Source organism: Brienomyrus brachyistius, chromosome 4 (genome assembly GCF_023856365.1).
Source record: "Brienomyrus brachyistius isolate T26 chromosome 4, BBRACH_0.4, whole genome shotgun sequence".
In the NCBI taxonomy this organism is placed as follows: domain Eukaryota; kingdom Metazoa; phylum Chordata; class Actinopteri; order Osteoglossiformes; family Mormyridae; genus Brienomyrus; species Brienomyrus brachyistius.
The window spans coordinates 23,088,505-23,109,261 of record NC_064536.1 but is presented as its reverse complement, the minus strand read 5'-3'; the positions used below and the strand labels follow the sequence as shown (position 1 = coordinate 23,109,261).

The following is a 20,757-nucleotide window of genomic DNA, read 5'->3' as shown; positions in this document are numbered from 1 at the left end:
GATCCTGATCCCATCTCACCCAATACTCCCCTGATGGGGCGGCCAAATTCAGCCCTTCCTCAGGTGATCTACCCCACATCAGAGCGACTCAGCCGAAGGAGATGGAGCCAGGTACTTGCTGACCAGCTCTGGAGGAGCTTCATCAGGGACGACCTGCTAACCCTCCAGACCAGGTATGACCTACTAACCCTCCAGAACAGGCAGAAATGGCAGATGGATGCAGCCAAACTGGCGAATGGGACTAAGGTTATGATTGTGGATCCTCAAAAACCTCAAGCACGGTCAGTGTGGTTAACATGGTTAACATCCACATATGTGTTCTAATCGGCTCCCTGCTGAGATCATCTCCATGTATAAACTGGCATCTCCAGTATCTAAATTCTCCTCCCCTCTTTACATTTGGTTTCACTTATTTCTCAGTTTTTGGGAAAGTGTCTCTGTATAATGTACTTTTTCTGGTAAACTCCAACCTGGCTCTTCCCTGTTTCTCATTGATGAAAAGCCTCTTACTTTCTTTATTCCTTGCACTTCACACCATTTAATGTTCTTTAAGGTCACATGAGGTCATCCTCTGATTTCTGAGTCACAGCCGTATAAGCTGACAGTCGTCTCTGGCATTAAAAAGCTGCTTCTACGCTCTACATGGATACTGTAGTTTCTGGTCGTTCCCAGTGTCTCCTGCTTTGTTTTGTTCTTGTTACTGCTGTCTTAGTAACTTTGAGCCTGGAAGCAGCCTGCTGCACAGTGTAACCTTCTGCCAGCAGATCCAGGATTAAACCAGGATTTTAAGAAGCTGATCGGTTTAAAAATATAGGAGTCATATCTTAATTTTTTCCAGAGCTGTATGATATAGAGCCTTGTGCTGATTGGGTGTCAGACAGCGGTTGGATCTTCCCTGGTAATACCCTGGAAAACACCCCCCCCCCCCCCCGCAATTTATCCAGCAAAACACACAGACCCCCTTCATGAGTAAAACGGTCAGGTTCGTTTAGTATTTATCTAAGCAAACATAAGCATAAATGATTCACAATCAGATTTTAGGTCAATACTTACTTTCAGTGCTGGTTGTGGTTGCAGTTCTCGGACTGACAGTAATATGAACTGGGATCTGCAGGGTTCCATTATCACACCAATACCAGCCTGTGTCCTTCCTCTCCAGTCCCCTCATTGTCACACTAAAGATGTTATTATCTCTGTCATCCGTGATCAAAACAGGCCTCCCATCCAAACCCATAGAACTTGATACACAGGAGCGCCTGACCTTACACCACCGCTTCTGACTGTAACTGTCTGTATAGCGACACTGAACAGTGACACTGTCTCCTTCCACACCCGTCACCTCCTGTTTGTCCACTGACAGCCCTGGGAAACCTGAACACACAGATTAGGAAGAAACACTGTGACATTTACATAACAATAAAATAGTAATGAATATGAGCCAGTTATGTTAATTTTATACACATATATTTCATACGCATATGAAGCTAAAGCAAAGGACAAAAGGATAAAAAAATAAAATTCTCTTTATTCTGACATTTAACAAATACAAAAAACATTTGCTTATCCTAACTGACCTAAAACAGATTTACTCTGATTAAATGTCCGGCAGTGAGAAATAAAGTTTTTGTGTCTTTTTCTGAAGTGTATCTAAACTTCTGGTTTCAACTATTTATTAAAATATTATTTTCTGTATTTGTGTTAATGTCCTTCCCTTCTGACTGAATGACATGTTACATACTATGCATCTGATTGACTACAGTCTGCAGTACAGACATCTTACCCGCAGTGACTGACAGCTGCATCCATGTTCCCACAGCTGAACCTCTGCTGATCTCCACACCACACCAGTAGTAACCAGAGTCCCGAGTTTGCAGATTGTTCATGCTCACAGTGAAGACTCGCTGGCCAGGATCATCTCTGATTGACACATGATCCTTCATCTGTGGAGAGTCACTGCGTACGATGGGAGTACATGAATCTGAAGAATAATAATCTCTGCACCAGTATTTCACATGTTGCTGATATCTGTTGTTATAGAAACATGGGATGGTGACAGATCCTCCTCTCTGTACAGACACCCATCCCACTGAGGACACACTGTCAGCACCTGTGGGGAAAACAACCAACTGAATTCACATTTTCAGCATCACAGTCTCTCTGGTTAATATTATATATTATCAGTTTGTGTAACACTTGTACCAGGAGTCATGGCACAGAGAGATGGGTTTAAGAGGACAGTGAGGAGGTGAAACAGCAAGACTGTCATTTTGCCATAAGAACAAGGGAAAGACACAGGAAAACAAAGCAGGTGTGTTCTAGGGGAGGTTCACTCAGCTATCATCCCCATCAGGGGAACATAGCAAGGTCCACATCATTTATTGAGCAGGGACGGGGGGGGGACTGGATTGAATTGTTTCAGTGCAGCATTTGCCATTTGGGCAGCCCTGTTTTAGGGCCAGAGAGGAAAACCAGTAGCTTAAGTCGCTGGTAATAAAGGCACAGTGAGGAGAATGAATCATCACTTTGTGGTGACCACACCCCTTTAACACTAAGGCTGTATTTGTAAATACATCAAATTCAGTCATTTTTGGCTTTTGAATGGCATACGGTAAGTACTGAACTGCATTTTAGCTTAGTGATCCATCTTCCATATGCGTATCCAGTACAGAATCAGTGGAGCTGATCTGAGGCAGTACAGGGCACAAGGCAGGGGAACACCCAGGATAGGATGCAAGTCTGTCACAAAGGCAGGGGAACACCCAGGACAGGATGCCAGTCTGTCACAAAGGCAGGGGAACACCCAGGATAGGATGCCAGTCTGTCACAAAGGCAGGGGAACACCCAGGACAGGATGCCAGTCTGTCACAAAGGCAGGGGAACACCCAGTACAGGATGCCAGTCTGTCACAAAGGCAGGGGAACACCCAGGACAGGATGCCAGTCTGTCAGAAAGGCAGGGGAACACCCAGGACAGGATTTCTGTCTGTCACAAAGGCAGAGGAACACCCAGGACAGGATGGCAGTCTGTCACAAAGGCAGGGGAACACCCAGGACAGGATGCCAGTCTGTCACAAAGTTCTCTTAGGAATCCATTCCTGTCAGATTTCCTGTTCCTTTAACTACGCATGGCTATATTTGCAAATCTGAATATTTTTCTGATTAGCATTCTGGTCAAAATATCGCGTGACGTGCCGTAAGGTTTGGGGAGGGATTGTCCTGATCGTTGTCCGGCTGCCTTCGACTCCGCCTCCCGGACCTGGCCAGGCCCTGAGCCTCGACGCTACTTCCACCTTTATGATTGAAAAAGCCGTGGTGGGAGAGTAGCAGCAGCTCTGCGCTTGGTTGGTTTTTGTTGTTGGTTTGATTGCATTCTTTTGGATTACTCGTGTATGACAGTTTTTGGTTTCCTGGTTTTTGTTTCTTGCCTTATCCCTCTGTACCTTTGCCTTCGGTTTTGACTGCTTTCTGGTTTGTGATCTCTTGCCTTCCTCCTGACTACTCTCTTTGCCTCGCCCCTTTGGTTACTGTGTTTCGGCTTTGGTGTGTTCTGTATGTTCATTTCTGTTAAGTGCGTAGGGAGTGACTGCTATTTTGTTTTGTGTATGTGTGGCTTATTCTGTGTTTTGGTTAGGGAATTAGGATTAGTCTGTGTCATTTCTTTTCTCATCTTTTTCGTTTTGTTTAGAATTAGTTTAGTCGTGGACGGGTTCGGTAGTGCTGTTTTGTTTATTGTTTTGGCGGTGTCACTCCTGAAGTTTGTTGCCCTATTGTTTGTGAAGGTCTTTGTGAATAAATATAAAAAAATACAAAAAAATATCCCTTTGTGTCCCGTGTTCCCTTTTCCCATACCCTGGTTGTCTCGTTTTCCCCTCTCCTTTCCCTTTACCTTTCTGACGGTCCTCAATCCTAGACTGAGGATCGTGACAATCGTGTATAATATAATTCTGACATACTGTTGTTAATATATAATTCACTCCAACCTAAATCCATAAGACAAAGTTGGGTGCAGAATTCCATGCTATCTAGGTATATGAATTTATACACACATCAGCCACAAGACAGAATAAGACCATTCCTGTATAGTGCTGCCACATAGTGGACAAAAAGAAGACTGCAGTCAGTTCTGAAATCATCCGGTCAGTCTACATTTAACCTCTACACTCAAACAGGAAGTGACAAAAACCATAATAGGTGATCCCTTGTTCTGCATTTGATGAAAAAGAGAGAGTGGTAAGGAGCTTATGCTGATACTGTAGATTACCTCAGCACCACACTGGTTTGGATGGAGTGGAACAGTATTACGTATTTTTTTTCCAGTGACTGAAGGTCATTACCAATCCTTCACTGCCCCAGTGAAACCCGTTGCTCAGCAGTCTGACAGGGCAGCCACCAGAGGCTGCAGCCCCATGGCTGATGATTTTAGAGCAGCTGAACTGAAACTCCTCTGACGTGTGGAGATTGAGTCTCCCTGAAGAGTACGCTTGTCTTGAAGCTCTACCTATCAACAGTAGGTTGGTGTAGCTCACACCTTAGTTTGACACAAGCCTAATTAGGATAGGAAGCCGCCTACACACATGCCATGGCAGAGCCCAGGATGCAGTGTTAGTGAAGACTGGTAAGAGACAGGAGAATCACTGGGGAATCATTTATAAGTGTCTCACTACAAGAGTGTTGTACCTAGATGTCATGCTTAGCCTTGACACAGACTCATTCCTCGTCATTCTGTAACTGTACTGCATGGAGAGGGAAGCCAGGGCACCAATTTTAAGGGAGCCACTGTAGTACTGAGCTGAGAGGCTCTTAATGCTTTAGGATCCTCTATAAAGGAGCAACTGGCAGCCCAGAAAATCACTTCCCGCATTAATCCACCTAGTGCTCCACCTGCTCAGTGAAGGCAGCCTTGTACAGCACCATAGGCCCACATACTGCGGACTGTACTAGCTAAGTAAGAAGGGATTAAGTGTCCTAGGATGTAACTGATCCTGATCCCATCTCACCCAATACTCCCCTGATGGGGCGGCCAAATTCAGCCCTTCCTCAGGTGATCTACCCCACATCAGAGCGACTCAGCCGAAGGAGATGGAGCCAGGTACTTGCTGACCAGCTCTGGAGGAGCTTCATCAGGGACGACCTGCTAACCCTCCAGACCAGGTATGACCTACTAACCCTCCAGAACAGGCAGAAATGGCAGATGGATGCAGCCAAACTGGCGAATGGGACTAAGGTTATGATTGTGGATCCTCAAAAACCTCAAGCACGGTCAGTGTGGTTAACATGGTTAACATCCACATATGTGTTCTAATCGGCTCCCTGCTGAGATCATCTCCATGTATAAACTGGCATCTCCAGTATCTAAATTCTCCTCCCCTCTTTACATTTGGTTTCACTTATTTCTCAGTTTTTGGGAAAGTGTCTCTGTATAATGTACTTTTTCTGGTAAACTCCAACCTGGCTCTTCCCTGTTTCTCATTGATGAAAAGCCTCTTACTTGCTTTATTCCTTGCACTTCACACCATTTAATGTTCTTTAAGGTCACATGAGGTCATCCTCTGATTTCTGAGTCACAGCCGTATAAGCTGACAGTCGTCTCTGGCATTAAAAAGCTGCTTCTACTCTCTACATGGATACTGTAGTTTCTGGTCGTTCCCAGTGTCTCCTGCTTTGTTTTGTTCTTGTTACTGCTGTCTTAGTAACTTTGAGCCTGGAAGCAGCCTGCTGCGCAGTGTAACCTTCTGCCAGCAGATCCAGGATTAAACCAGGATTTTAAGAAGCTGATCGGTTTAAAAATATAGGAGTGATATCTTAATTTTTTCCAGAGCTGTATGATATAGAGCCTTGTGCTGATTGGGTGTCAGACAGCGGTTGGATCTTCCCTGGTAATACCCTGGAAAACACCCCCCCCCCCCCCCCCGCAATTTATCCAGCAAAACACACAGACCCCCTTCATGAGTAAAACGGTCAGGTTCGTTTAGTATTTATCTAAGCAAACATAAGCATAAATGATTCACAATCAGATTTTAGGTCAATACTTACTTTCAGTGCTGGTTGTGGTTGCAGTTCTCGGACTGACAATAATATGAACTGGGATCTGCAGGGTTCCATTATCACACCAATACCAGCCTGTGTCCTTCCTCTCCAGTCCCCTCATTGTCACACTAAAGATGTTATTATCTCTGTCATCCGTGATCAAAACAGGCCTCCCATCCAAACCCATAGAACTTGATACACAGGAGCGCCTGACCTTACACCACCGCTTCTGACTGTAACTGTCTGTATAGCGACACTGAACAGTGACACTGTCTCCTTCCACACCCGTCACCTCCTGTTTGTCCACTGACAGCCCTGGGAAACCTGAACACACAGATTAGGAAGAAACACTGTGACATTTACATAACAATAAAATAGTAATGAATATGAGCCAGTTATGTTAATTTTATACACATATATTTCATACGCATATGAAGCTAAAGCAAAGGACAAAAGGATAAAAAAATAAAATTCTCTTTATTCTGACATTTAACAAATACAAAAAACATTTGCTTATCCTAACTGACCTAAAACAGATTTACTCTGATTAAATGTCCGGCAGTGAGAAATAAAGTTTTTGTGTCTTTTTCTGAAGTGTATCTAAACTTCTGGTTTCAACTATTTATTAAAATATTATTTTCTGTATTTGTGTTAATGTCCTTCCCTTCTGACTGAATGACATGTTACATACTATGCATCTGATTGACTACAGTCTGCAGTACAGACATCTTACCCGCAGTGACTGACAGCTGCATCCATGTTCCCACAGCTGAACCTCTGCTGATCTCCACACCACACCAGTAGTAACCAGAGTCCCGAGTTTGCAGATTGTTCATGCTCACAGTGAAGACTCGCTGGCCAGGATCATCTCTGATTGACACATGATCCTTCATCTGTGGAGAGTCACTGCGTACGATGGGAGTACATGAATCTGAAGAATAATAATCTCTGCACCAGTATTTCACATGTTGCTGATATCTGTTGTTATAGAAACATGGGATGGTGACAGATCCTCCTCTCTGTACAGACACCCATCCCACTGAGGACACACTGTCAGCACCTGTGGGGAAAACAACCAACTGAATTCACATTTTCAGCATCACAGTCTCTCTGGTTAATATTATATATTATCAGTTTGTGTAACACTTGTACCAGGAGTCATGGCACAGAGAGATGGGTTTAAGAGGACAGTGAGGAGGTGAAACAGCAAGACTGTCATTTTGCCATAAGAACAAGGGAAAGACACAGGAAAACAAAGCAGGTGTGTTCTAGGGGAGGGTCACTCAGCTATCATCCCCATCAGGGGCACATAGCCAAGGTCCACATCATTTATTGAGCAGGGATGGGGGGGGACTGGATTGAATTGTTTCAGTGCAGCATTTGCCATTTGGGCAGCCCTGTTTTAGGGCCAGAGAGGAAAACCAGTAGCTTAAGTCGCTGGTAATAAAGGCACAGTGAGGAGAATGAATCATCACTTTGTGGTGACCACACCCCTTTAACACTAAGGCTGTATTTGTAAATACATCAAATTCAGTCATTTTTGGCTTTTGAATGGCATACGGTAAGTACTGAACTGCATTTTAGCTTAGTGATCCATCTTCCATATGCGTATCCAGTACAGAATCAGTGGAGCTGATCTGAGGCAGTACAGGGCACAAGGCAGGGGAACACCCAGGATAGGATGCCAGTCTGTCACAAAGGCAGGGGAACACCCAGGACAGGATGCCAGTCTGTCACAAAGGCAGGGGAACACCCAGGATAGGATGCCAGTCTGTCACAAAGGCAGGGGAACACCCAGGACAGGATGCCAGTCTGTCACAAAGGCAGGGGAACACCCAGGACAGGATGCCAGTCTGTCAGAAAGGCAGGGGAACACCCAGGACAGGATGCCTGTCTGTCACAAAGGCAGAGGAACACCCAGGACAGGATGCCAGTCTGTCACAAAGGCAGGGGAACACCCAGGACAGGATGGCAGTCTGTCACAAAGGCAGGGGAACACCCAGGACAGGATGCCAGTCTGTCACAAAGTTCTCTTAGGAATCCATTCCTGTCAGATTTCCTGTTCCTTTAACTACGCATGGCTATATTTGCAAATCTGAATATTTTTCTGATTAGCATTCTGGTCAAAATATCGCGTGACGTGCCGTAAGGTTTGGGGAGGGATTGTCCTGATCGTTGTCCGGCTGCCTTCGACTCCGCCTCCCGGACCTGGCCAGGCCCTGAGCCTCGACGCTACTTCCACCTTTATGATTGAAAAAGCCGTGGTGGGAGAGTAGCAGCAGCTCTGCGCTTGGTTGGTTTTTGTTGTTGGTTTGATTGCATTCTTTTGGATTACTCGTGTATGACAGTTTTTGGTTTCCTGGTTTTTGTTTCTTGCCTTATCCCTCTGTACCTTTGCCTTCGGTTTTGACTGCTTTCTGGTTTGTGATCTCTTGCCTTCCTCCTGACTACTCTCTTTGCCTCGCCCCTTTGGTTACTGTGTTTCGGCTTTGGTGTGTTCTGTATGTTCATTTCTGTTAAGTGCGTAGGGAGTGACTGCTATTTTGTTTTGTGTATGTGTGGCTTATTCTGTGTTTTGGTTAGGGAATTAGGATTAGTCTGTGTCATTTCTTTTCTCATCTTTTTCGTTTTGTTTAGAATTAGTTTAGTCGTGGACGGGTTCGGTAGTGCTGTTTTGTTTATTGTTTTGGCGGGTGTCACTCCTGAAGTTTGTTGCCCTATTGTTTGTGAAGGTCTTTGTGAATAAATATAAAAAAATACAAAAAAATATCCCTTTGTGTCCCGTGTTCCCTTTTCCCATACCCTGGTTGTCTCGTTTTCCCCTCTCCTTTCCCTTTACCTTTCTGACGGTCCTCAATCCTAGACTGAGGATCGTGACAATCGTGTATAATATAATTCTGACATACTGTTGTTAATATATAATTCACTCCAACCTAAATCCATAAGACAAAGTTGGGTGCAGAATTCCATGCTATCTAGGTATATGAATTTATACACACATCAGCCACAAGACAGAATAAGACCATTCCTGTATACTGCTGCCACATAGTGGACAAAAAGAAGACTGCAGTCAGTTCTGAAATCATCCGGTCAGTCTACATTTAACCTCTGCACTCAAACAGGAAGTGACAAAAACCATAATAGGTGATCCCTTGTTCTGCATTTAATGAAAAAGAGAGAGTGGTAAGGAGCTTATGCTGATACTGTAGATTACCTCAGCACCACACTGGTTTGGATGGAGTGGAACAGTATTATGTTTTTTTTTTCCAGTGACTGAAGGTCATTACCAATCCTTCACTGCCCCAGTGAAACCCGTTGCTCAGCAGTCTGACAGGGCAGCCACCAGAGGCTGCAGCCCCATGGCTGATGATTTTAGAGCAGCTGAACTGAAACTCCTCTGACGTGTGGAGATTGAGTCTCCCTGAAGAGTACGCTTGTCTTGAAGCTCTACCTATCAACAGTAGGTTGGTGTAGCTCACACCTTAGTTTGACACAAGCCTAATTAGGATAGGAAGCCGCCTACACACATGCCATGGCAGAGCCCAGGATGCAGTGTTAGTGAAGACTGGTAAGAGACAGGAGAATTACTGGGGAATCATTTATAAGTGTCTCACTACAAGAGTGCTGTACCTAGATGTCATGCTTAGCCTTGACACAGACTCATTCCTCGTCATTATGTAACTGTACTGCATGGAGAGGGAAGCCAGGGCACAAATTTTAAGGGAGCCACTGTAGTACTGAGCTGAGAGGCTCTTAATGCTTTAGGATCCTCTATAAAGGAGCAACTGGCAGCCCAGAAAATCATTTCCCGCATTAATCCACCTAGTGCTCCACCTGCTCAGTGAAGGCAGCCTTGTACAGCACCTTAATCCCACATGCTGCGGACTGTACTAGCTAAGGAAGAAGGGATTAAGTATCCTAGGATGTAGCTGATCCTGATCCCATCTCACCCAATACTCCCCTGATGGGGCGGCCAAATTCAGCCCTTCCTCAGGTGATCTACCCCACATCAGAGTGACTCAGCCGAAGGAGATGGAGCCAGGTACTTGCTGACCAGCTCTGGAGGAGCTTCATCAGGGACGACCTGCTAACCCTCCAGACCAGGGATGACCTGCTAACCCTCCAGAACAGGCAGAAATGGCAGATGGACGCAGCCAACCTGGCGAATGGGACTAAGGTTATGATTGTGGATCCTCAAACAAGGTCAGTGTGGTTAACATGGTTAACATCCACATATGTGTTCTAATCGGCTCCCTGCTGAGATCATCTCCATGTATAAACTTGCATCTCCAGTATCTAAATTCTCCTCCCCTCTTTACATTTGGTTTCACTTATTTCTCAGTTTTTGGGAAAGTGTCTCTGTATAATGTACTTTTTCTGGTAAACTCCAACCTGGCTCTTCCCTGTTTCTCATTGATGAAAAGCCTCTTACTTGCTTTATTCCTTGCACTTCACACCATTTAATGTTCTTTAAGGTCACATGAGGTCATCCTCTGATTTCTGAGTCACAGCCGTATAAGCTGACAGTCGTCTCTGGCATTAAAAAGCTACTTCTACGCTCTACATGGATACTGTAGTTTCTGGTCGTTCCCAGTGTCTCCTGCTTTGTTTTGTTCTTGTTACTGCTGTCTTAGTAACTTTGAGCCTGGAAGCAGCCTGCTGCGCAGTGTAACCTTCTGCCAGCAGATCCAGGATTAAACCAGGATTTTAAGAAGCTGATCGGTTTAAAAATATAGGAGTGATATCTTAATTTTTTCCAGAGCTGTATGATATAGAGCCTTGTGCTGATTGGGTGTCAGACAGCGGTTGGATCTTCCCTGGTAATACCCTGGAAAACACCCCCCCCCCCCCCCCCCGCAATTTATCCAGCAAAACACACAGACCCCCTTCATGAGTAAAACGGTCAGGTTCGTTTAGTATTTATCTAAGCAAACATAAGCATAAATGATTCACAATCAGATTTTAGGTCAATACTTACTTTCAGTGCTGGTTGTGGTTGCAGTTCTCGGACTGACAGTAATATGAACTGGGATCTGCAGGGTTCCATTATCACACCAATACCAGCCTGTGTCCTTCCTCTCCAGTCCCCTCATTGTCACACTAAAGATGTTATTATCTCTGTCATCCGTGATCAAAACAGGCCTCCCATCCAAACCCATAGAACTTGATACACAGGAGCGCCTGACCTTACACCACCGCTTCTGACTGTAACTGTCTGTATAGCGACACTGAACAGTGACACTGTCTCCTTCCACACCCGTCACCTCCTGTTTGTCCACTGACAGCCCTGGGAAACCTGAACACACAGATTAGGAAGAAACACTGTGACATTTACATAACAATAAAATAGTAATGAATATGAGCCAGTTATGTTAATTTTATACACATATATTTCATACGCATATGAAGCTAAAGCAAAGGACAAAAGGATAAAAAAATAAAATTCTCTTTATTCTGACATTTAACAAATACAAAAAACATTTGCTTATCCTAACTGACCTAAAACAGATTTACTCTGATTAAATGTCCGGCAGTGAGAAATAAAGTTTTTGTGTCTTTTTCTGAAGTGTATCTAAACTTCTGGTTTCAACTATTTATTAAAATATTATTTTCTGTATTTGTGTTAATGTCCTTCCCTTCTGACTGAATGACATGTTACATACTATGCATCTGATTGACTACAGTCTGCAGTACAGACATCTTACCCGCAGTGACTGACAGCTGCATCCATGTTCCCACAGCTGAACCTCTGCTGATCTCCACACCACACCAGTAGTAACCAGAGTCCCGAGTTTGCAGATTGTTCATGCTCACAGTGAAGACTCGCTGGCCAGGATCATCTCTGATTGACACATGATCCTTCATCTGTGGAGAGTCACTGCGTACGATGGGAGTACATGAATCTGAAGAATAATAATCTCTGCACCAGTATTTCACATGTTGCTGATATCTGTTGTTATAGAAACATGGGATGGTGACAGATCCTCCTCTCTGTACAGACACCCATCTCACTGAGGACACACTGTCAGCACCTGTGGGGAAAACAACCAACTGAATTCACATTTTCAGCATCACAGTCTCTCTGGTTAATATTATATATTATCAGTTTGTGTAACACTTGTACCAGGAGTCATGGCACAGAGAGATGGGTTTAAGAGGACAGTGAGGAGGTGAAACAGCAAGACTGTCATTTTGCCATAAGAACAAGGGAAAGACACAGGAAAACAAAGCAGGTGTGTCCTAGGGGAGGGTCACTCAGCTATCATCCCCATCAGGGGCACATAGCCAAGGTCCACATCATTTATTGAGCAGGGACGGGGGGGACTGGATTGAATTGTTTCAGTGCAGCATTTGCCATTTGGGCAGCCCTGTTTTAGGGCCAGAGAGGAAAACCAGTAGCTTAAGTCACTGGTAATAAAGGCACAGTGAGGAGAATGAATCATCACTTTGTGGTGACCACACCCCTTTAACACTAAGGCTGTATTTGTAAATACATCAAATTCAGTCATTTTTGGCTTTTGAATGGCATACGGTAAGTACTGAACTGCATTTTAGCTTAGTGATCCATCTTCCATATGCGTATCCAGTACAGAATCAGTGGAGCTGATCTGAGGCAGTACAGGGCACAAGGCAGGGGAACACCCAGGATAGGATGCCAGTCTGTCACAAAGGCAGGGGAACACCCAGGACAGGATGCCAGTCTGTCACAAAGGCAGGGGAACACCCAGGACAAGATGCCAGTCTGTCACAAAGGCAGGGGAACACCCAGGACAGGATAGCAGTCTGTCATAAAGGCAGGGGAACACCCAGGACAGGATGCCAGTCTGTCACAAAGGCAGGGGAACACCCAGGACAGGATGCCAGTCTGTCACAAAGGCAGGGGAACACCCAGGACAGGATGCAAGTCTGTCACAAAGGCAGGGGAACACCCAGGACAGGATGCCAGTCTGTCACAAAGGCAGGGGAACACCCAGGACAGGATGCCAGTCTGTCACAAAGGCAGGGGAACACCCAGAACAGGATGCCAGTCTGTCACAAAGGCAGGGGAACAGCCAGGACAGGATGCCAGTCTGTCACAAAGGCAGGGGAACACCCAGGACAGGATGCCAGTCTCTCACAAAGGCAGGGGAACACCCAGGACAGGATGCCAGTCTGTCACAAAGTTCTCTTAGGAATCCATTCCTGTCAGATTTCCTGTTCCTTTAACTACGCATGGCTATATCTGCAAATCTGAATATTTTTCTGATTAACATTCTGGTCAAAATATCGTGTATAATATAATTCTGACATACTGTTGTTAATATATAATTCACTCCAACCTAAGTCCGTAAGACAAAGTTGGATGCAGAATTCCATGCTATCTAGGTATATGAATTTATACACAGAATAGCCACAAGACAGAATAAGACCATTCCTGTATACTGCTGCCACATATTGGACAAAAAGAAGACTGCAGTCAGTTCTGAAATCATCCGGTCAGTCTACATTTAACCTCTGCACTCAAACAGGAAGTGACAAAAACCATAATAGGTGATCCCTTGTTCTGCATTTAATTAAAAAGAGAGAGTGGTAAGGAGCGTATGCTGATACAGCACATTACCTCAGCACCACACTGGTTGGGATGGAGTGGAACAGTATTAAGTTTTTTTTTCCAGTGGCTGAAGGTCATTACCAATCCTTCACTGCCCCAGTTAAACCAGTTGCTCAGCAGTCTGACAGGGCAGCCAGCAGGGGCTGCAGCCCCATGGCTGATGATTTTAGAGCAGCTGAACAGAAACTCCTCTAACGTGTGGAGATTGAGTCTCCCTGAAGAGTACGCTTGTCTTGAAGCTGTACCTATCAGCAGTAGGTTGGTGTAGCTCACACCTTAGTTTGACACAAGCCTAATCAAGGTAGGAAGCCGCCTACACACATGCCATGGCAGAGCCCAGGATGCAGCGTAACCCAATGCTAGATCCAATCCATAGGGTCACCTCACTGCGGATTAAGGGTTATGATGAGCAGCTGCATCTTTTAGGACCAGAACATGTTTTTGCGGAACAGAGGAGGTGCTGTTGGGTTCTCAGGGGTAAGACAACAGTCCAGAGAAACAGTTTGGATGTATGTCGTGTCACAGACACCGTGGTAAATCCCTGAGATGGCTGATTTGCCCCCCTCTAGTTTGAGACTGCATTGTTCAACATTTTACTCTACAGGTATGGACTGATTTGGTCCTTTCTTAGTGAAGATCGGTAGGAGACAGGAGAATCACTGGGGTATCATTTATAAGTGTCTCACTACAAGAGTGTTGTACCTAGATCTCATGCTTAGCCTTGACACAGACTCATTCCTCGTCATTCTGTAACTGTACTGCATGGAGAGGGAAGCCAGGGCACCAATTTTAAGGGAGCCACTGTAGTACTGAGCTGAGAGGCTCTTAATGCTTTAGGATCCTCTATAAAGGAGCAACTGGCAGCCCAGAAAATCACTTCCCGCATTAATCCACCTAGTGCTCCACCTGCTCAGTGAAGGTAGCCTTGTACAGCACCTTAGGCCCACATACTACGGACTGTACTAGCTAAGGAAGAAGGGATTAAGTGTCCTTGGATGTAGCTGATCCTGATCCCATCTCACCAAATACTCCCCTGATGGGGCGGCCAAATTCAGCCCTTCCTCAGGTGATCTACCCCACATCAGAGCGACTCAGCCGAAGGAAATGGAGCCAGATACTTGCTGACCAGCTCCGGAGGAGCTTCATCAGGGACGACCTGCTAACCCTCCAGACCAGGGATGACCTGCTAACCCTCCAGACCAGGGATGACCTGCTAACCCTCCAGAACAGGCAGAAATGGCAGATGGACGCAGCCAACCTGGCGAATGGGACTAAGGTTATGATTGTGGATCCTCAAACACGGTCAGTGTGGTTAACATCCACATATGTGTTCTAATCGGCTCCCTGCTGAGATCATCTCCATGTATAAACTGGCATCTCCAGTACCTAAATTCTCCTCCCCTCTTTACATTTGGTTTCACTTATTTCTCAGTTTATGGGAAAGTGTCCCTGTATAATGTACTTTTTCTGGTAAACTCCAACCTGGCTCTTCCCTGTTTCTCATTGATGAAAAGCCTCTTACTTGCTTTATTCCTTGCACTTCACACCATTTAATGTTCTTTAAGGTCACATGAGGTCATCCTCTGATTTATGAGTCATAGCCGTACAAGTTGACAGTCGTCTCTGGCATTAAAAAGCTGCTTCTACCCTCTACATGGATACGGTAGTTTCTGGTCGTTCCCAGTGTCTCCTGCTTTGTTTTGTTCTTGTTACTGCTGTCTTAGTAACTTTGAGCCTGGAAGCAGCCTGCTGCGCAGTGTAACCTTCTGCCAGGATTAAACCAGGATTTTAAGAAGCTGATCGGTTTAAAAATATAGGAGTGATATCTTAATTTTTTCCAGAGCTGTATAATATAGAGCCTTGTGCTGATTGGGTGTCAGACAGCGGTTGGATCTGCCCTGGTTATTCCCTGGAAAACAACCCCCCCACCACCAATTTATCCAGCAAAACACACAGACCCCCTTCATGAGTAAAACGGTCAGGTTCGTTTAGTATTTATCTAAGCAAACATAAGCATAAATGATTCACAATCAGATTTTAGGTCAATACTTACTTTCAGTGCTGGTTGTGGTTGCAGTTCTCGGACTGACAGTAATATGAACTGGGATCTGCAGGGTTCCATTATCACACCAATACCAGCCTGTGTCCTTCCTCTCCAGTCCCCTCATTGTCACACTGAAGACTTTCTTTACTTTGTCATCCTTGATCAGAACAGGCCTCCCATCCAAACCCCAAGACCTTGATACACAGGAGCGCCTGACCTTACACCACCGCTTTTGACTGTAACTGTCTGTATAGCGACACTGAACAGTGACACTGTCTCCTTCCACACCCGTCACCTCCTGTTTGTCCACTGACAGCTCTGGGAAACCTGAACACACAGATTAGGTGACAAACACTGTGACATTTACATAACAATAAAATAGTCATGAATATGAGCCAGTTATGTTAATTTTATACACATGTATTTCATACGCATATGAAGCTAAAGCAAACGACAAAATGATAAAAAATAAAATTCTCTCTTTATTCTGACATTTAACAAATACAAAAAAAATTGCTGATCCTAACTGACCTAAAACAGATTTACTCTGATTAAATGTCCGGCAGTGAGAAAAAACGTTTTTGTGTCTTTTTCTGAAGGTTATGTAAATTTTTGGTTTCAACTTTTTATTAAAATATTTTCTCCTGTATTTGTGTTAATGTCCTTCCTTTCTGTCTGAATGACATGTTACATACTGTGCATCTCATTGACTACAGTCTGCAGTACAGACATCTTACCCTCAGTGACTGACAGGGAAACCCGTGTTCCCACAGCTGGACCTCCGCTGATCTCCACAGCACACCAGTAGTAACCAGAGTCCCCAGGTTTCAGATTGTTCATGGTCACAGTGAAGACTCGCTGGTCAGGATCATCTCTGATTGACACTTCATTGCTCTTCTGTAGATCGTCACTGCGTACTATGGAAGTACATGGATCTGAAGAATAATAATCTCTGCACCAGTATTTCACATGTTGCTGATATATGATGTCATAGAAACATGGGATGGTGACAGATCCTCCACTCTGTACAGACACTGATCCCACTGAGGACACACTGTCAGCACCTGTGGGGAAAACAACCAACTGAATTCACATTTTCAGCATCACAGTATCTCTGGTTAATATTATATATTATCGGTGTGTGTAACACTTGTACCAGGAGTCATGGCACAGAGACATGGGTTTAAGAGGACAGTGAGGAAACAGCAAGACTGTCATTTTGCATAAGAACAAGGGAAAGACACAGGAAAACAAAGCAGGTGTGTTCTAGGGGAGGGTCACTCAGCTATCATCCCCATCAGGGGCACATAGCCAAGGTCCACATCATTTACTGACCAGGGATGGGGGGGCGACTGGACTGAATTTTGTTTTAGTCCAGAATTTGCAATTTGGGCAGCCCTGTTTTAGGGCCAGAGAGCAAACCAGGTCCTTTCTTCCACATCTTCCACAGGGTCAGTACAGTACCGGGAGCATGGAGCTGATCTGAGGCAGCACAGGGCACAAGGCAGGGGAACACCCAGGACAGGATGCCAGTCTGTCACAAAGACAGGGGAACACCCAGGACAGGATGCCAGTCTGTCACAAAGGAAGGGGAACACCCAGGACAGGATGGCAGTCTGTCACAAAGGCAGGGGAACACCCAGGACAGGATGCCAGTCTATCACAGGGCAAACACTCACACACAGGCATCAATTCACCTGGACTATGTATTCTTGAATATAAAACCGGAGAGCTCATAGGAAACCAGTGCAGATATAGGGAGACCATGCAAACTCCCCACAGAGAGCTGGGCCAGATACTGGAACCACAAGCCTGGAGGTGTGAAACCCCCATGCTGCCCCCAGTCTCTACCAGCTAGAGCTTAATTACTTCTCCAAACCTGCTGCAGAATAAGATACAACCAGGTCTAATCTGAAGGCCAATTCATACTTTCCTTTTCTGCAGGTGACGTAAGATCTGGTGAGGTGACGTAAATTTCATCATCAGGTGCGTGTAGCCCAGATTTATTTTTTTTATCTGCCGGAGATTGACTAGATGTTTCCAGTACGTGGCAGCCCTGACTTTTACAGAGCAGAGGTCAACCAGGAAATAGCAGAAGAAGAAGAATTGTTGCAGGAGATGTGCAGGTATCCGCTTATCTATTTTTTACATTTTTACTGTCCAGATCATTTTTACTGTCCAGACATTATACCACGGTATACGGTATTTTCAAAAACAATACTACTCTGCCCAAGCCCCTACTAACAACTTTAAAACTGTTTGTAAAATTCAATTCAAAAGCAGCCTCACTAAAATAAAAATACATGCATACATAGTTATGTAGACAAGCATGTGATATTAAGTTTAGTTAAAGTGCAACTTTACAAGCTACACTGACCATCACCTGCACTGTTACTGTTCACCAGTCTGATGGCTTCTGGAACAAACCCAAACTTCCTCCTATTTGTTTTGCATACATGGGGTCTGAATCACATTCCTGATGGCAACGTATGAAAGTCACCATATAGGACATGGGTGGGGTCATTGATAACCTTACATGCCTTTTAAGGACTTGTTCAGAATTAAACTGCTCTAGAGATCTTTGTGATAATCCAATAAAGGTTAACAACGCCATGTAGTTGATTGTTATCTATTTGACAGATTTAAACCAGCAAATAAATAAAAACATTAAAATACTTTCAATAAAAGAAGAATAAAACATTGTCTGTAGTCTTTGATCTACTCCAAAGGGATTTAATTTATGTAGGAAATAGAGTCACTGCTGGACTTTTCCACAGTGATCTCTGTATTGTCACTAAATCTCAGTCTGTTATCAAACACAGTACCAAAGTATTTGTAGGTCTGGGCAACTCTAACATTAGTGCCCTGAATTGCTGTTGCGGGATGTGAATGTGGTTTAGTGAGAGGATCATATCTTTTGATTTGAACACATTTCAATCCAGAAAGGATTTATCACACCAGTCTACAGATTCTTGTATTATGGGTTCATGCGAATGATCTGACCAACTGTGAAGAGGCATGATGACACTGTTATCAGCAGTATGCAGAGTAAAAAGTAAAGGAGAAAGTACACAACTCTGCAGTGAGCCAGTGGAGGCAGAGATGGATTCAGATGTTCAGCCATATATAACTACTGTCTGAGTTCTGTTACAGAGGAAACTGATAATCCATCTCATGAGCTGACGATCCAAATGAAAACAAGATATAAGCTGTCTGACAAGTATGTGAGGTTGTACTGTTGTGCTGCCCTCATTACACGTCCTGTACATGACTAGACAGCCAGCTAACTCTTTCCCACATCAAGACTCTGAAGACAGCGTGTTCCTTTGTACACATGTTTACTGATCAGGGAAAGTGTAAAACGCTACCATTTACTTTCAGGCGAGTTTGCGTTTCATGTACATACCTAAACAGTGCAATATACAAATATAAGTTTATCGCTCTGTTCTTTACTGCAAATATATGTTTAACCAAAAATATAGTGCTACAGTATCAAACATCAAAACAAGGATCGGTGCTCGCAGATAAAATAACACTACATACCCACGATGCTACTGAAGGCGCAAGAAGTTTGCAGACTCTGTAGTAAGAGCAGATTTAACAGTGTTTGTGTGCAGCTCATTCCACTACTAGCTCTAATGCGCAAGTGTGGTTACGTGGTGAATACGCAAGCAAGTAGTAGTGATGGGAATTCCGGCTCTTTTAAAAGAGACGGCTCTTTCGGCTCCCAAGTGGCTCTTCAGAATTTTTTTGGTGCTTAAATGAATTTATTACCAGAAATAATGTAAAATTATTAGTAAAATGAATTACTATGGTTGGAAATCACGTGCAATCATTTTAGTCAATTCCTCATCAATTGTTTTCTGTTTTACTGGAGTCGTAGCTTTTTGCACAAACTGTCTCATAGAGCTCTAGGTTCTTAACTCCCTCACTTTTCTCTTGTGCATGAGCATAAAGCACCTAAATCATTAGCATGATATAGAAAATATTCTCAGACACACTTATTCTGAACAGCAGAAATGTCGTCATACAGCATGTGAGGGTGAGACTCTGTATAAACACTGTGTGCTGTATACAGAGGGTCTGTCCTCAGGCCTTTGGTTCAGTCTTTACTATATTTTATACAGTTTAAGTACCACTTCAGTAGGTCCTTTTAATATCTGTGGATCAGTGGGAAACAAGAGGCCTAATAGGAAGGTGTCTCTGTAAGACATGGGTGGGGGGTGTCCTGGGGGGGGGGCAAAGTCAGGTGATGAGCACATTGATTCACTTCACCTGGGTCTTATCAGCAGTCCTATCAGACTGAGAGCTGTTTGTGTTTCTCTCAGCTTCCAACAGACACACACAGACCCCAAGTTCACAGCCTGTTGTTTCATTACAGAGATTCTTACAGATAAAACACAGATAAAATACACTTATTTGGGTCTTACTGACCTCAGGTCTGTGGAGACTGACACTCCCTCCTGGATTCTCCATATTTTCACTGTTTCTCTGTCTCTGTCTGTGACCAGGTCTCCTGCAGTCCAATAAAAACCCACTTTCTCCCCTCCGCTTGGTTTATACAGGTTCTGCACTCTTCTGTTCCGTTTACATGGGGTGTCGCTCCTTCTCACTAACTGACCACAAACTTTATGGTCATGCTGCCTTTGCACAGCCCACCTGACCAACATCATCACTTACAGTAATGGCTGGCTGTGGCATGTGTGGCTGGGGCTCTACATCAGCAGGAAACTGTCGGCAAGACAATAAACTTCCCTTGCAAGAGAGACAAAGTATAGCAGCACTGAGATACAGTGACTGATAATTAAGTGAGCTGTCCTCACCTTCTGCTTCTATACTCAGCAAAAAAAGAAATGTCCCTTTTTCAGGACTGTGTATTTCAACAATAATGTTGTAAAAATCCAAATAACTTTACAGATCGTCATTGTAAAGGGTTTAAACAATGTTTTCCATGCACATTTAATTAACCATAATCAATTAATTAACATGCACCTGTGGAATGGTCGTTAAGACCTTAACAGCTTACAGAAAGTAGGCATTTAAGGTCACAGGTCTAAAAACGCAGGACACTAAAGAGACTTGTCTACCGACTGTGA

The 20,757-nt window shown here is 44.2% G+C and overlaps 1 protein-coding gene across 1 annotated transcript in view; it reads right to left on the bottom strand.

The window, feature by feature from the left end:
* Window positions 1-20,757, bottom strand: part of LOC125739920 (uncharacterized) — a 645,903-nt gene that overhangs the window by 124,532 nt on the left and 500,614 nt on the right. Inside the window, exons 18-21 of the mRNA XM_049010480.1 lie at window positions 15,957-15,988; window positions 11,005-11,290; window positions 1,781-2,107; window positions 1,054-1,371 (exon numbers count right to left, since the gene is read on the bottom strand). Of these exons, the coding sequence (XP_048866437.1) occupies window positions 1,054-1,371; window positions 1,781-2,107; window positions 11,005-11,290; window positions 15,957-15,988 (963 nt within the window). The remainder of the gene's footprint in view (window positions 1-1,053; window positions 1,372-1,780; window positions 2,108-11,004; window positions 11,291-15,956; window positions 15,989-20,757) is intronic.